Raw genomic sequence first — 13,198 nt, forward strand, 5'->3', positions numbered from 1 at the left:
TGGGGAGTAATTGCAGTCTCTGTAACAGCATATTAAAGTCATGCTTTAGCTCACGTGCAACCAATGTCAACAATGGCCCTTAGAAAAAAACTGAGATATTCTTTGTGGGCTGATTTACTCCTAGAATTAGAAACATATTTGATAAATTTTGACAAAAGTTATTCAAATCTCACTTACATTCATATGAAAGTATGAAGCAGCTGCAGTATGTTGAAAGGTGACAGATTTAACAATCAGTTTATTTCAATTTAACATGAAATGAGAGGCACAGACTTGGTCATTTATGGTTACTTCAATTTGTAGTATAGAGCAGATTAATAGTACATTAACATTATAAACCAAATAGCACTAAGCTAATGAGCAGTGAAAATATGAAAAAAGTGATATTAAAGTTGCTCTCCTGGGGCAAAGAGGTATTTTTATTTCAACAAATTAACATATTATTAATAATAATATGAAAACAGCATTGACTTTTAAAAAAACACAGTGTTTGACGCAAAATGTAGCGTAGCACTATCCTGGCATCGCTGATTAATTCGCAAATTCATATTAGCTGTAACCTCTCAGCTCACTTTCGATTTCCAAGGGGCATTAGGAAACGAATGGCGGCATTGTCACAAACTTTTTTCAAATTACAGCTAAACAGTCCACTAAAATGTGTTTCTGAAATAATTGACGCGGAAAACAGGTAATGCAGTAACAGAATCTTGATTCACATTTGATCAGTACTGCCTAGTTTGACAGCTTGATCTAAGTTTCGTGAGCCTGGTGCATTGGGCTGGATCAGAGCAGTGAAACAAATCTGGGCTCATGCCACTTCTATGTCTGTATCGTATCAAACCCACCCCATATTAGATAAACGGTTGTGATTAGCCTGACCGCATCTACTTCGGGGGGAAATCTGCATGAACGAATAGGGGGCCAAACGTACCTGCCAGAGGAAATTAAACATGAGCTTGGCAGATTCGCCTGGTACCCAGACTAGGGTAGCACACTAGTGCAGTATACAACAGTACTACAGCTTCTAGTACTGCACTGTATATCAATGTCCATATTAATGTATTGCCAGTCTGTAGTAAGGACCCTTGCACTACAACAATATAAAGCAGCTAGTTACTACTTTACCTGCCAATGTGTAGAGATGTTCCCATATGTGTGCCCTTTCCAGGTATGGTTGAAGGACCTGAGTCAAGGCCTTGGGAACAGTATTCAGGCAACTGAAAAGTTTGAACAATGCGACGATAAAGTCATCTCCTGCCTTGTAGCTCTCTGTAGACATTTCTAAGCAGTTCTCCTGGCAATAATCTGAAAAAGATCAAGTCAGTCTGAGTCAGTGAGACACTTTTCAGCCTGTGTGTGGGTATTCAAAATATCAATGAATTTTACGAAATCATGAAATGCGAGAGAACTCATGCGCACAAACAACAGGATACGCAAAGAGATGTAAAGGCTTACTCATTTGCACACATACATTCAGTTAGGGCTGTGTAGGTGAGATAAAATCTCACTGTTTTCTGAATTACAATTCAGAAAATATCAACCTTATGGAGGGAAGTAGGTAGGGAAAGATATAAAAACCTGTCCTATTGTATGAAACAGCATCTTGATTTCTTTGCACAAAAACACATTGGAAAATGTCAAGGCTGCCCAACCTGACACATGTTAACAGAAGGGTGAACAAAAGGCAATGTGGAATAGAAGGGGAAGAAAACTCAACATCTGTGTTAGATGGAGAAAAAACAAACCAGAAAAAAAAAACAGAAAAAGAAACAGATTTCAAAGCCCCCACAGCACATGGAGACAGGAAGTGAAAAGGAAGAGGTTTTGACAGGGTGTCCTTGTGGGGGTTGCTGTCTGAGCGCAGGGCTGAGGATGGAGGTGTGTGTGTGCGTAACCCATATGGATGTCTATATATGTGTTTTGTGTGCTTAAAGGTTTGTTTGTGTGTGTGTGCGTGTGTGTGTGTGTTGACAGGGGTTGCTGAGGAAAGGCCCATTGCTCCAGAGGTGGCAGACATCCAGCGGTCTGTCAGTCTGCTGTGTGGGAGATGACAGATATTTGAATAGGACAGTGTATGCAACGCAGCACTCAATGAGGGGGTGCTGTGATGGAGGGACACACAGCACCCTTCTGACTAATGCTGGACTATTTTAAAATGACAGGGCTAAATTAGCTGCTGCGCTACAGGGCCAGTAATATCTGCCACCTTAATAACAAGCAGGTAGGAAGCACTGCCACTTATCAAGGTCTAGATGAGAACTGATTTCCTTTATCTCCCTGTCTCTATGTCTAAGTCTCCCTCCATGTCACTTACTCTTGCCTATTATTTCACATTAACTAACACATCTAACACATAGACTCAAAAGTAGTCAACCAACCTGACCTTCAATCAGTCTATTAGGCGGAATTATGTGGGTTTTGCCGGCATCTTGTTCTCTGCCTGTCTGGTAATTGGTCCTTAAGGAGAGAGTGTTCTGGATATCACTGCTGTTGCTGTAATGGTCCAGGGGGACAGTGGCGACTAACATTAATTTCCACTTGGGGTGCTGGAGAGCATGGCAGGTTAACTAGGTTCTTTTAATAATGATCCCATTATGGAGAGGCAGATGACTTCAGAAATACAGATGACAGTGCACTGGCACATCTCTGTGGAGTTTCCACTACTGCTGCAGCACAATAATTCCAATGTTTTTATGTTTCTATGTCGATTTCTTGGTTGCTTTCTCTGTTTCTCCTCGCTCTCTTTCCCACCCTCACTGTCTCTAAGCTTATCCAACCTTGAAACATAGCCAATACATACACCTGTTTATCTTCCGGACAACCAGTCAACCAGTCACAAGGGCCCTCTCTGCGAACCTCTGTAATTGGAAGCAGACACGCTGATGATAATAAAAGGGCTGTGTGAGTGTGTGTGCGTATGTGCACCAGAAGTAGTGTATCTTCTGATTTAGGGTGAGTTGTGCAAAATCAAAAACTGTTATTGTAAAAGTGTAGGAGGTATTATCCCTCTGCAAATTTTCAAATTGTCAGACAATGGGTAGGCCATTCAGTTTGCTTTGTAGTTCTCTAGCAAGTTAGGGTGCTTTTATAAGGCAGATATACTGTATTGTAAAATGTTTACTGAGTAACAAGGTTGAAAAAGTGCTGTTGATGAAACAAAGTTAGCATCTTAGAAGAAAATGCACTACACAGTTTAAAAAATTAAGTGTCCTACTGTTCCAACAGCAGCTGACTTTAACAATTGAGTCCAATTGAGATAGTTTGTGACTCACTGTATTATTATTATCTATGAGTAAGAAACACCCCAGTATATACATAGATGGGGAAGTGCAGTGGCTTATGGGAATGTAGGCGTTCAGTCAAGCTGTTCCTTCTGTCTGTCTGCGTCCTGGTTAATTAGCCCGTCACCGTGATAACACGCGAGAGTCAGCGCTTCCAGCGTTGATTTACGGCAGCGTGCAGGGAGAGGCATTGCAGAGCCTCTGAGCCAGACTCAGACCAAGCGAGAGAATGAGACAGTGAGAGTTGTTATTAATGAGGTCGCTATAATGTGAATTAATGTGCGAGTGCACAACAGTCTTTAAAGGTTAGACTGTTGCTGGTGCAGAGGGGAGAAGAAGGAAGGGAAAATCTTTAAAGGTCAGCGTGTGTGCTCCGACTGGGCCTGTTGAGTGTTTATTACTGCTCTCTATTGATTTAGTGATGATGGTGACCAAGGTGGAAATGATGATGATGGCAAAGATGCTGATGATAACTTCATAAAATGGATAGAGCTCATCTAGGGTCTGTATAACTCATTTAAGATTGTAGAGCACCATAATTAAGACAGTGGTAAACACTCTCCCACACATGGCCCCCGTGGGATCGACTCTGTAGGTCCAATATTATGAAAAAGGAAATATTAAAGAATTAATGAAAGTGGCTTCGATTTTTTCCTCAAAGATTGACATCCAAGCATGCACACGTACATACACCATGCCCTTAATTTCATTAACACATACCGATCCATGTACACTAAAAAAACAGACTTACGAGAGTTTTCCAGGAGCATTCTGGGCAGGTAACAGTCTCTGTACAGCAGCATTCGCAGTAGCAACCTGGGATTGTGTCCTGGGTCAGAGGTCAGCAGCCTCAGCTGACATATAGAGGCCGTCTGGCCCATAAGGCCATCTCTGAGAGCAGAAAAAGGAAAACAAATTTGACAGTTCTGCAGTGTCAGGTGAGTATACAGATACCAGTCCATTTAGCAAGAGACAACAAAGGAGGGGAAAAGCTGAAAGGCTGAAATCACAGTTGTCTTGGATGACAATCTGGGAGGAAATAGTGTTTATGCTACGATGGTAACTTCCTTCAGTGTCACTCACTCCTGATGCAAGCTTAGTGTGCAAATGCCTTCACTCTTGCTTACTTATAGTGAGCACCGGGAAGGAATTAGCTCTAATCTTGGCCAGCTAAAACCAAATTAACATTTGGAAGACAGCCAAATACATGAATATACAGCAGTACCCCCCTCCTACATCTTTTGTATAACCAAGAGGCTGCAGCCAGCTGTGGGTAATGAGCCGTATCCTTGGTGTTGTGTGAGAATAAGTGTGTGTATGTATGTGTGTGTGTGTGTGTGTGTGCCCTTCAGAGCCTATGCTTGTGGTTATGTATATGTGCAAGTGTGAGAGCATGCTGACATGTGTGTGCCTGCATGTTACTTTATACATCTCAATAAAATCTAATGGAAGGAATGGACAGAGTTTGTCTGACGAGCAAGGAGGCGGGAGGGAGTGCAGGGGGTGTCTGCCCAGAAATTAACCATTCTATTTGAGCCAGAAAGCTAGAGCAGGCTGCACCCTGCTGCTTGACTGAGGAAAACTATGCCTCAATCTGACAGTGCAATTTATGATGTCACTAGGACCGCAAATCCAGAAGAAATCCTCTTTTAACTGCTATGATAAATCTACCCGGCTACAGCACAGGGTCAGCTTACAGAACCAGATACACACACACACACACACACACACACACACACACTCCCCTCCAAAAGTATTGGAACGGTAAGGCAAATTCCTTTGTTTTTGTTGTTCACTGAAGACATTTGGGTTTAAGATCAAAAGATGAGTATGAGACAAGAGTTCAGAATTGAAGCTCACATATCCTGGTATTTACATCTAGATGTGCTAAACAACTCAGGACATACCACCTTTTGTTTGAACCCACCCATTTTTCAAGTGAGCAAAACTATTGGAACTTGTCAGTCAACAGATGTTTCTTGTTGCTCAGGTGTTGCCCTAGGGTGATTGTCCAAACATTAAATAGCTCTGCATGACTAGTCTAAGTTTTCATCCTTGGTTCAAACCTATAAAGACTGCATTTCCTGATAAAGAGGATAAACCAACATGAAGACCAGAGAGCTGTCTATGGGAGAAAAGCAAGCCATTGTCAAGCTGAGAAAAGAAGGAAAATCGACCAGAGCCATTGGACAAACACTGGGCATAGCAAGCACAACAATCTGGATTGTCCTGAAAAAGAAAGCAACTACTGGTGTACTGAGCAACAGACAACGAACAGGTTGGCCAAGGAAAACAACAGTAGTTGATGACAGAAAAATCGTGAGAGCTGTGAAAAAAAACCCCAAAAATCAGTAAGTGACATCACCAACGACCTCCACAGTGCAGGGGTGAAGGTATCACTATCCACTGTTCGAAGAAGAGAGCAGAAATATAGAGGCCACACCACAAGATGCAAACCACTCATCAGCAGGAAGAATGGGAAGGCCAGATTGAAATTTGCAAAGAAGTACAAGTTATGGACTGATTAGACCAAGATTAATCACTAGCAAAGTGATGGAAAGGCCAAAGTGTGGAGAAAGAAAGGAACTGCTTATGATCCAAAGCATATAAGCTTATCTGTGAAGCATGGTGGAGGTCATGTCATGATGATGATGTAACTGATGATGGTAGCAGCAGAATGAATTCAGAAGTGTACAGAAACATTTTGTCTGCCAATTTACGGAGAAATGCATTGAAACTAATCGGGAGGAAGTTTATCATGCAGCAGGACAATGAGCCAAAGCACACTGCCAACAAAACAAAGGACTTCATCAGGGGGGAAAAGTGGAAGGTTTTAGACTGGACAAGTCAATCAGCTGACCTTAACCCAATAGAGCTGCATTTCACCTCCTTAAGAGGAGACTGAAGGGAGAAACACCCCGAAACAAAGAAGAACTGAAAGAAGCTGCGGTAAAAGCCTGGAATAGCATCACAAATGAAGAATGCAACAGTTTGGTGATGTCGATGGGTCGCAGGCTTGAGGCAGTTATTGCGAGTAAGGGTTACGCCACCAAATATTAAATGTTATTTATTTTAAGATTATTTGTTCCATTACTTTTTCTCACCTAAGAATGCTGTGATCTAATATAAACGGTGATATGTCGTTGGCTAACACATCTAGATGTGGATACCAGGAAATAAAAGCTGAAATTCTGAACTCTTATCTCATACTCATCTTAAACCCAAATGTCTTTAGTGAACAAAAAAAACAAAGGAATTTGCCTTACCGTTCCAATACTTTTGGAGGGGACTGTATGGCCAAAAGCAAAAAGCAAAATACAGAGCATGAATGTGTGCAAATACAGAAACACACATAAGGCCAGAAAACATAACTTCAGATGCCTTTTTTATAGCCTGTAATGCTGGATGATTTATTTATGTGCTTTGTGATTTTATTATTGTTTTATTTAATAACCATAACAATGGGTTTTATTTTAATGGGCTGGGGAGAGATCTGGCCACAGAGGCCGGGTCCTGGATGAGGACCTGTGGATCTGGCCCAGGGCCACTGGCAGGCCCCCTGGCGCCTCTGCATGCAGGCAGGAGGTGGGAGCAAAGAAATAAAGAGGTCATAAAAATAAACTAATTTCAGCTCTCCAATACTTAGGAGCAGGAGAGCGGGGGTTAGTTTGATTTGTGCTCCATCAGCACACAATGACATCACCTCTGGCTGCAGGAGAGATGAGAGGGGAGGAGGGTGGAATCAGGGGTGAGGGGGGAGAGTGATTGACTGCACTGTGGAGGTCACAACAGTAACTGGACACACATGTATACACACGTACGCATGCATGTACACATTCACGCATACACAAGCACATATACAGTACACCACAGTGTACTCTGTTGACGCCTCATGTGTAAAGCCCTCAGCAACCATCAACATAAACAAAATCAGTGTCAGCTGCAACAGTAGTTTATATCTTTTCTTTTTTCTGTCTCAGCTTGCATCTGTGTTATATTACCAGAGCACCTCTAGCTTGAAGCCCTGAGCAACGGGTAAGTCTGGTTATATATCCGCACATACAGTATGCAGCTGTAACTTCACACACACACATATGGTTCTCTATACAGTGGGTGGAGGTGTATGTGATGCTTTAGCATACCAGAGTGTGCATATATGTGAGTTTGCATATGTGTACCCACTGTATGATGGGAGATGGATGGTATGATGTATTTTACATACCTCATGGCCTGCTCTGTGAAGAGGTCAGGGTCAATAGCATTTAGCCAGCGGACAACGGGGCTGTCAGGCTGCTGTGGCGCGGTCTCTTTCGCAGGATTAATCATACATATCCTGGAGGAATTGAGATCACATACGGCAATTTTGATAAATACATCAGTTTATAAAAATAATAGCAACATGATTTTTCAGGTAGTGATATCATAAAACCAAATACATCCTCCTGTGTCCATGGTCAATTAGGACACAATCCGAGAGTTAATGGCTATAGCCATGTAACTACCTCTGTGAACTAGTTTCATATTAACATCACAAACATTTGGTGTACCAAGGTCATATTTTACTTAACTTAAGGTTGAATAACAAAAACATACTGTGGATACCAACCTACACAGTAAAGACAGGGGTGCTGTGGCAATGACGAGGACTGTCAGGAGTTGCTCACACAGGCTGTGGATTTGGTATGGCCAGTCTGATCTGCCCGCTATTATGGCAATGGCTGAGGAAGGACTGGAGTGCACCAAGGCCTCAGGACGTTCACACACACTCCACATAAGCTGCTCCACATAGAGCAAGACAGCCGTAATGTCACACCTTAGACACAGTGTAAGGAAACAAAAAAGGCAAATGTATAGATGAAAACAGAAAAGAGGTGAGGGAATATGTGAGAAAACATAAAGAGAGAGAAAGAGAAAGGCACTATCATGTTAAGACCCTGAAAGCAAACATCCCTGTCTTCAAAAGCTGACATGCACCATTACATCATGACATAAACGCCTTTTTGCACAGCCAGTCAGATATCAGAGCCTCCTGGTGATTTTATTGTTGGAAAGTTAAGTCTACTGCAGGCTTTGGATTTCACAATAAAAAAGTCAATGCTTTCACATTTAAACACTCCTAAATCTGTTTCTTCAATTGGTTGGGAAGAGCTGCTCATCATCTCTCATCTCCTCATCGTTGCTCTTCCCATGGCCTAAATCTTTATTAGACACACACAGGGGATGGACTGATACAGGAGAGGTAAGGTAGCATAAGAGTACCCAGAGTCCTATACACATAGGTAACTTGGGGAAGCTCTGAAAAGCCATCTGTTTAGGGTAGCCTTACACTTTACAATTGTCTCTCCAGAATCAAGCACACTAGCAACATAAACCAGGATTCATATTGACATCCTGCGGTACTACACATGTGTAATGCACTTTATCATTGTCACCTCTTACTGTCTGTCACAATTTAACCAGTTCATTGTCATCATACAGCTATTAAGAGGTGTATAATCAAGTCTATATTCATCATACAGTGTATACTAAAGTATACATTCATGTTGGCCATAACAATGCGTGAGAAAAGTAAGGGGAGAATTGTGGCGTTTGTAACATAGAATCGTAATTACTCATAGAGGTACACACATAAGATTGGTAGTCACTGACAATTGTCAGGAAACAATCCATTTTGGTAGAAAATAAATATCATTCCTGGTTGGGGGGGTCAAAGGTCATTCTTGACCTCGAGAAAACTACAAGGTCCATTTGGTAGCTGTTCTTGAGCTTATGATCCGATTACATGATCAGCAGTTGAAGCTTGGGTATGTATAGATGTTAGCACTTTAAGCACCTCTTGTCCCTGTTGGCTTAAAAGCTGAGGTTAAGATTGTTTTCTCAACTGCTGTTTCCAAGGTCAAGAGCAAACACTGAACCTCAGCTGTTAAGCCAAAATGAACAAGAAGTCCTAAAGCTGTGGTGAGATTGTTCTAAACTATCATATCATTGTTTGTTTACTCTGCAGTAAGGATAAAATCTTGTATCACCATATATCTAATTTAATTGTATCAAATTGATACTTGTATCATTGTAGAAATTCAATTAAAAACCGTTCCAGACAGGAATTCCTGTTTTGGCTGGCCAGTCAATTACATACCTAGAAAGGCCTGTATATATAAGGTCTGTATATCCAATTGTTGTCATTAAGCAGTTGTTAGAGATATAAAATAGTTTCCACAGTAAAAATATTACAAAAAAATCAGATGGCTTTCAAAATATGCCAGTATGGTATATGGTAGAGTACCTGATTTGCAGGTGTCTCTTGTATGAAGGACGAGCCCTAGCATATCTTTGCACCAACAGCTGTAAAGTCTCTGACAGCACCTGGCCAAGCACCTCCTTGGCCAACTCTGCCGGAAGGACCGCCCACAGGTCGCTACGGAGCCCACACAAGAAGTAGAACCACATCTGCACAGAGAAGGAACAGCGCTCACCCTGTGGAAGAAAGTGGTGGATGGGAAAGGGGGGGGGGTTTACAGATGAAGATATATAGTGATATGGATATAGACAGTAAAGTACAAACAGAAACAACCGAGAGGAGTAGGAGATGAAAAAAAATTATATAGAGGAAGAGAGAGAAAACATGAAGGAGAAGAAAGAAAGAGACAATGCCACATCTGTCAACACCAGGATGTCTCAGTGGTCACGCCACCTGCACTCTGCACCTGGGTTTCTTCCCCCACTGGGATTTTAGGCTGCTTTAAAGTGCTGAACTGGAGAACACATCACAACAAGCACACACACGCGCTCACACGTACAAACAGAAAAAGAGAGAAGGGGAAAATCGAATGTCTCTGAATAAAGTGAGCAAAGGTAAGTGAGACGAGAGAAAGACAGACCGACGGGGGTGGACAGATGGAGAAAAATAGATTATTATCCTGGCATCCTGCAGCTTTTTCAGACAGGATGTGGAGGAATTCATTCATTAAACCTCCCTCTTCTACCTCTACTTTCCCAAACTCCTCATGTTTAACCTCCAACAATAAACTCCAGCGGATGGTGTGCGTGTGTGGCGGAGATACTGATGCATCCAAAACTTCCCAACTTCCTCCCATCTTCAACCCATCATGCCCGTCAGTCCCTTCTCCTTTTCTTCCCATTTCACCTCATCTATCTCATTTTTCACTTCTCTCCTTCCTCTCCTCCCTGGAGCCAGTCATTTAGGGATCGGTGGTTGATGGGGAGCGTGACCGAACTCTATGTCCGGGATTACGCCGCTATCCTCCGCCTGTGGACTTAGCAGAGCAAATGCAGACACAAATGTTGGATCCAAACCAAGAGCGGCCACAACTACATGTATGGTTGGACTGTTTTATCCACTCATTCAAGTCAAACTTTATTTAACCAACCAGGTCAACTATGAACAAATTACTATTAAGAATGTCAACTGGCAACAGTGATGGCTGAATCTTGGACAGGGAACTGAGGATAGAATAAACTTGGAAACTCGGCTTTTTTTTCCCTCAAATGAAATTTAACATTTGGCTTGGAAAGACAGGCAAAATCCTGACAAGGACAGTAGCCAAGGCCATGCTCTAAACTTCTTTTGATCACCTTAACTGACCTCATGTGCTGTTATTATAGGATATTAAATATTTCTCTGCCAACAACTATTCATGCGTCAGTATCAATGTAAAATAGCAAAAGAAAAGAAAATCCCAAGCTGGAGACGAAGGGTCTCTCTGGAGTTGCACTGAGCTGTGAAATAGCCAATACACAGGGTTGGGGATCCAGGAGATGGAAACCTGATGCATACAACTACACATCTACAAGAGACATGGAAATATAGATACATCCATACACACCAAATGAAACGCACATCCACATGCGCTGCTGCACACCCACCCGTGCATTCATCTGTACAGATGCACACACACTTGCTTAAACAAAAGCACACACCTGCGCACAGCAGGTCTGTCTGACACCAGTGACCCAGGGAAGGAGGGAGGAACAAAGAGAAAAAAAGGCAAAAGCAGAGTAAAGTAAGAGAGAGGGGGAGGTTTAGATTGGTTTAAGGGCATAAAGGTAGGGGAGTTTCAGGGGCCCTATGCTGTTTCCAGACAGTCCCAGTGTAGACTGCAGACTTCAGACAACTGAATCCCTGGAGCCCCCAGGGCAGCATGGAAGCCACAGATGTTCTCAGGGAGCTCAGAGTAGAAGGCTTGGTTAGAAGAGGGAGAGTGGGAGGTAAAGGTGTATTGTGGGAATGAAAAGAAGAAGCGAGAAAGCTCCAGAGTATAATTCCTAGAGTTCCTCAAAATCTACAGAAAAAGCCTACTAAGACACGTGGCATTAGAATTTCCACTTTATACAATGAAAGGAATGAAATGAACACCAGATGTTTTATGTATTACTATATTTATGATTTGGGGGTAAATAAGTAAAACTCAAATAGGCTCTACTGATCCATCTTAAATGTCAGAAACTTAAACTCAGAGTTTGAGAAGACAATTAAATATATTTTATCTATAAGATTTTAACATGGTGTGGCAATTTATTTTTATTAAATTAAACCAGATAGATATATGGGAAATGTAAATACACTTTACCTCGTAGAAGGGTTTGGGGTCAGCCCAGTGGTGACTCTCAGCGTCTTGAAGAATGCAGGTGGAACAAACCTGGACACAATAGCTAGTCAGCTGGTCTCTCAAGGCCTGCACAGTGTCTTGGTACTTCTGCATTGGCAGCAGGGTCAGGGGCCTGGAGGAGTGGAACAAACCATTAAAAGGCAATGATAGAAAATACACAATCTATAACACATATGGTATATTAAGGCAAAAGAAAGGGACCACTGGGGTCAAGAGTCCAATATAAGGCACAATCTTGTAATCCAGGTGCATAATTGACTACTGTATATTCAGGGAGCTATCATACAAATATGAGGTGAAATGATAAGATGAAAGAAGTGATGATTTATTCTAAAAGTTCAATGTGACATTTCATATCCTTTAAATCTGCCTGCCTTGATACTTTCCAGAGAGAGGCAAGAGTTTAACAGGGGCTTAAAACCAGGGGGACTGGAGGGTGTAGAGAGAGGAAAGTGCTTTATGACCGGAGGGGGCACAGTGCAAGTGCAGGTGGAGGGGTGCACAGGGCCAGAGGTGGGAAAACAAGAGCACTGAGGGCACCAAGGATACCTTTAGAGGGGATCTGGGGAGAGCAGAGGTTAAGGGGGTATTACTGGGCATAAAGACTTGCCAGATGTAGACACAATATGGGTGTCATTACCTCTTGTCAATCATTTCTACTCTTTTTTTTTTTTAACTCTCTGGTCCCCTCCCTTTAATCTCAAGTTTTCTTGAAATTAAAAAAATCTTTCAAAAAAGTTTATTCTGTTTTCTTTTTATAAGGCTCATGCATTTTGAAAGCAGGGATCTCTTCCCTCGTCTTTGCTTGATAAATATCTGGTATGATATGGACAGGAGTCAAACATCATATGACATTGTGCACAGCGTGGATGGAGTGAGATGTGATATATACGGATTCAGTCAGAGGTACAATTGTTTGTAATGCAATTCAGTTTATTGTCTGTTGAGCAGGCTGTAAGCTGTCTGGTTAGGTTACTGTTGATAAATTAAGTTTTGAAATGACTGAGTGATGTCAAATACAACGAACAATGGGTAATGTTAAAAACAAGCTAAGCATTGGTGCAGGGTACAGGAATGTGGCAGCTGTGAGAGGGTTCGGGTTTTGAACCAAACTGGACACAGCATCTGTGATGGGTGCTGTTGTTTTGATATGTCATAACTACATTCAACATCAGAATTTGGTAGCTATTGAAGTTTGTTGCCTGACCTGGCGCCCTCTACAGTCACTATCTGTGGATTTTCATTCATTTCATCATTGTTGAATTTTTTAGATTCAATCTTTTGAATTTT

At 41.9% G+C, this 13,198-nt stretch overlaps 1 protein-coding gene across 1 annotated transcript in view; it reads right to left on the reverse strand.

Annotated features, from left to right (window-relative positions):
* Positions 1-13,198, reverse strand: part of kiaa0825 (KIAA0825 ortholog) — a 123,134-nt gene that overhangs the window by 77,935 nt on the left and 32,001 nt on the right. The window contains exons 11-16 of the mRNA XM_038704328.1: positions 11,870-12,020; positions 9,565-9,755; positions 7,888-8,094; positions 7,504-7,614; positions 4,033-4,172; positions 1,126-1,305 (exon numbers count right to left, since the gene is read on the reverse strand). Of these exons, the coding sequence (XP_038560256.1) occupies positions 1,126-1,305; positions 4,033-4,172; positions 7,504-7,614; positions 7,888-8,094; positions 9,565-9,755; positions 11,870-12,020 (980 nt within the window). The remainder of the gene's footprint in view (positions 1-1,125; positions 1,306-4,032; positions 4,173-7,503; positions 7,615-7,887; positions 8,095-9,564; positions 9,756-11,869; positions 12,021-13,198) is intronic.

The sequence above is a fragment of the Micropterus salmoides genome, unplaced genomic scaffold (genome assembly GCF_014851395.1).
Source record: "Micropterus salmoides isolate LMB-PRFRI ecotype aquatic unplaced genomic scaffold, ASM1485139v1 Ms_hic_scaffold_7, whole genome shotgun sequence".
Lineage (NCBI taxonomy): Eukaryota > Metazoa > Chordata > Actinopteri > Centrarchiformes > Centrarchidae > Micropterus > Micropterus salmoides.